This window comes from Myotis brandtii, unplaced genomic scaffold, assembly GCF_000412655.1.
Source record: "Myotis brandtii unplaced genomic scaffold, ASM41265v1 scaffold550, whole genome shotgun sequence".
NCBI classification, from domain to species: Eukaryota; Metazoa; Chordata; class Mammalia; order Chiroptera; family Vespertilionidae; genus Myotis; species Myotis brandtii.
Genome location: NW_005370043.1, coordinates 1,684,483 through 1,687,942, shown reverse-complemented (window position 1 = coordinate 1,687,942; position 3,460 = coordinate 1,684,483). Strand labels below are relative to the sequence as shown.

Genomic DNA, 3,460 nt, shown 5'->3' with positions numbered 1-3,460 from the left:
GCTGAAGCCCCAGGCAGCCGGCGGTAGTGGAGGAAATCAGCAGGAAGATGCCGGGGGGCTGTTGCCGGCAGGTGCACGGTGGGGACAGGGCATCCCGGCTCCTAGCAAACCTGGCGGCTCGAGGAGGAGTCGCCGAGCGCAGCCCCCCAGTGCCCTGGAACGCGGGGACTCCCGGGCCACTGCTTGGGCCGATGGTTCCAAAGGAAGCCGTCCTCTGGCCAAGGGGCTCCGGGAGGAGGCGAAGGCTTTGCGGGCCGGGGGCGCGGCGGCCGAAGAGCTCAGGCTGCCCAGCACCTCCTTCGCGCTGACTGGGGATTCGGCCCACAACCAAGCCATGGTGCACTGGTCAGGACACAACAGCAGCGTGAGTACCCGCCGCGGGCCGGGGATCCCACTGTCTCCCCGCAGCAAGGGAGCATGGGGGGCAGGAACGAGGGACAGATAGTTACTCGAGGGTTGGGGGGAGCACCATGACTTTTAGAGAGAACAGGTTGACCTAGCTTCCCCCACGCCCCCAACAGGTTAGTGGAGTTTGTTGGAAGATGGTGTGTGTGTTTGTTTATTGGTGACCCTAGGATTGGGGCAGCCCGGAGGGGAGGGGAGGGTGAAGGAGCTTAAAGATGAGCAGAGGAGGGATCTGTAGTGCTGGTGTACTTGGCTTGGAGTTTTCCTGTTGGGCGATTGAATTCGTAGTGAGGACACTGATTAGGGGTGGGAGCCGCTGGACAGACTGACAGATTCTAGGGACAGCCAGGGCTTCCCCTTTCTCTTCTCCAGTCACTCGGAAGGGAGCCCGGGAGATGGAGGCCACTCAGACCCCTTACTCCTGCCCGCCTTAGGGTCTCTGCTCTCTGCTCCCGGCCACTTTCTCCCAGCCCTGGCGGGAAACAGGGCCAAGCCGACCCCAGTCTGGCCTCCAGGTGACACTAATTACGCCCCCCCCCGCCCCCCAAACCTGGGCAGCTGCTCTGGAATGCTACAGGAGAGGCAGCAAGAAAGTTTAAAGCGTGAAGTGAAATTCAGCATCCATTCCCCTCACACATGCACAAGCACACACAAGTCGCTGAGCAAATAAACTCGCCTGGGCCGAGTCGATCTGCACTACATACACTCCGCTAGCAAGTGGAGATGGGTCCTGTGTGCTTCCAGCACACTTCTCCCTCCACCTCTACTCTGCGGCCAGGTTCCCCAGGAAGCGGCTGTATCGAGAGGTGGCGCCCTCGAGTCCCCTCCCGTGGCTCTGAGCTCTGGATCCAGCGCTGGGCTCCGGCCGGTCTGCCCCAGCAGCCGCTGCAGCCCGCAGCAGAGCGGGCCCGGCCAGGTTCCCCGGGAAGCGGCTGTATCGAGAGGTGGCGCCCTCGAGTCCCCTCCAGTGGCTCTGAGCTCTGGATCCAGCGCTGGGCTCCGGCCCCGTCTGCCCCAGCAGCCGCTGCAGCCCGCAGCAGAGCCGGCCCAGAGGGGTCCCTCCGCACCCAGCTCGCCTGCACTCAGCGCAGTGCAGCCAAGCCCAGGAACAGCTGGGAATGGGCTCTCCGGGCGGAGAGGAACGGCCTCCCATGATTTACCCCACTCCCCTCACTTCCGTTGCCCCCCACTTCAGCCAGTCTAACAAAAATCCTTTTCTCTTCTCTGGCTCTCCCCATCGGATGGGACCCCAGCGTTGGGCAGGAGGATGATGGATGTCTGCACAGGCACCTTGGGGGAACTCATTGGATACGAAAGCACCGCTCTCCTCCCTTTGTATGTCTCTTCATGACTGGCATTAAAGATTTCCCTGCGAAAATTTCATCTTATTTTAATGGGGCCTGGCTGGGGGTGGCATGGGGGGTGAGAAGCGAATAACAGGAGAGCTAGGAGTCTGCAGAGCGCAGCACGTAGGTAATCCTGAGTACAGATTCCCTGGTTCTTAAGGACACACAGCGCTGGTAGCCCAGCCGGGGTAAGGGGTGCTGGGTGGGAAGGACTTGGGTAGTCCAGATCTGTGGCAGCCAGCACAGTGCGCTGCTTCATCTGCCCCTAGCAAATACCCCCATAGCTTTGGAGTGGGCAGCTGTGGATGTGGGGAGTGGGCAACATGTGCCTTTGCAGGGATGGGTGATTGAAGACTTACAAGTTCCCAGAGGAGTGTGTGTGTGTATTCCTTCCTGGGTGAGGAGGATGGACAGGCTATCTTGAAGTAAATGTGTCCTCGGAGGAAGAGGCGATGTCCTCATGTACCTGTGACTTTATAATGAATTACACATTAAACTCACTCTTCCTGAAGAGTTTTCTTATACCTCTGCTTTTATTTTAAGGATGTGTGTGTGTGTGTGTGTGTTGACAAAGCCTTGAAGATGGGACGTTAGAAAATAGTAGTTGCTTTTTGTAAATAGTAGTTAAACAAGCATAGCCTTCTCTGCCCGTCTTGTGTGCCCGTGCGCAGCAGAGGAAGTGAGGGGGCATGTCTTGCCCAATGTTCCCCCGGGGAATCGGCTCTTCAGTTAAAAGAGGGCCAGTGGGGCCCGGGGAGTGGACAAGCTGGCCTTGGAGTCTGTAGTAACAGTGATGAGGTTTGGACAAACCACAGATAGTCACCCGGGGTTGATTGGTTGTGCTGGTGGCATGTCTTACCGTTCAAGCAAAAGGCAAGGTAGCACAGCTGGTGCAGGGACCCCAGGGTGCTCTCTTTCTCTGGTCCAGAGAAGGACTGGCTCTTGAGCTCCTGGGCTGGACCTGCCTCTTTTGACCACGCTTTGCAGGCAATGCCAGTGAGAAAGGCTTTGCTGAGTATTGGTCCGTGATGCTCTGAGGGAATATGGGGAAACACTAACATGACTCTGTCTTTTAGAGACTTAAAAAAAAAATAACCCCTTGGGAGAGTAATTGGGAAACCAGTTTCTACTACCTTACCCAGTTGGTTTTTTTCCCCTCTCCCTGTCCTGAGGGAGTGAAAGAAGGTGCTCTAGATAAAATCCAGGCGAAGAATGATGGGGTTGATGGGCCTTCTGAAAGGTCCAAGTGGAGAGAGACGGCCCCAAGGCAGACAACTTGGGTCCCACATAAGGCTCTTTGGGCAGGAAAAGAGAATTCCCTCTTCTCTTCTGGCTTCAAAAGTGTTAAACACGTACTGCTCTGGGAAGGCACCCGGTTAACATGTTCTCCTGCCAAGTGCCTTTGGTGGACCTTGTTACTTGACATGAGTTTCTTTCTATGGGAGTTTTCAGTCACCCCATATAACTAGAAATTGAGTTTCACTCCGACAGTTTGCAGTCAGGCATGCAGAGTGGGCATGCAAGGCAAGGACCTCCACCCCACCTCATGCATCCAGCATGTATCCAGGGGCTCAGTGGGCAGAAGGGTACCCTTGTCCCAGGCTTGGAACATGTATTCACTTTGGTCCCAAGAGTGGTGAGGGGTGACATGGGGGCCAAGGAGGAGGTGCCCAGCAGGCTTGAGCCAGAATGCATCAGGAGGGGATGGA

General features: G+C 56.9%; 1 protein-coding gene across 1 annotated transcript in view; it reads left to right on the top strand.

Moving 5' to 3' along the window:
- Position 1: 1 nt before the first annotated feature.
- SORCS3 (sortilin-related VPS10 domain containing receptor 3) overlaps positions 2-3,460 on the top strand; it is a gene marked incomplete at its 5' end in the record, with an annotated part of 543,035 nt that continues 539,576 nt past the window's right edge. Inside the window, one exon of the mRNA XM_005878303.2 lies at positions 2-364. Within this exon, the coding sequence (XP_005878365.1) occupies positions 2-364 (363 nt within the window). The remainder of the gene's footprint in view (positions 365-3,460) is intronic.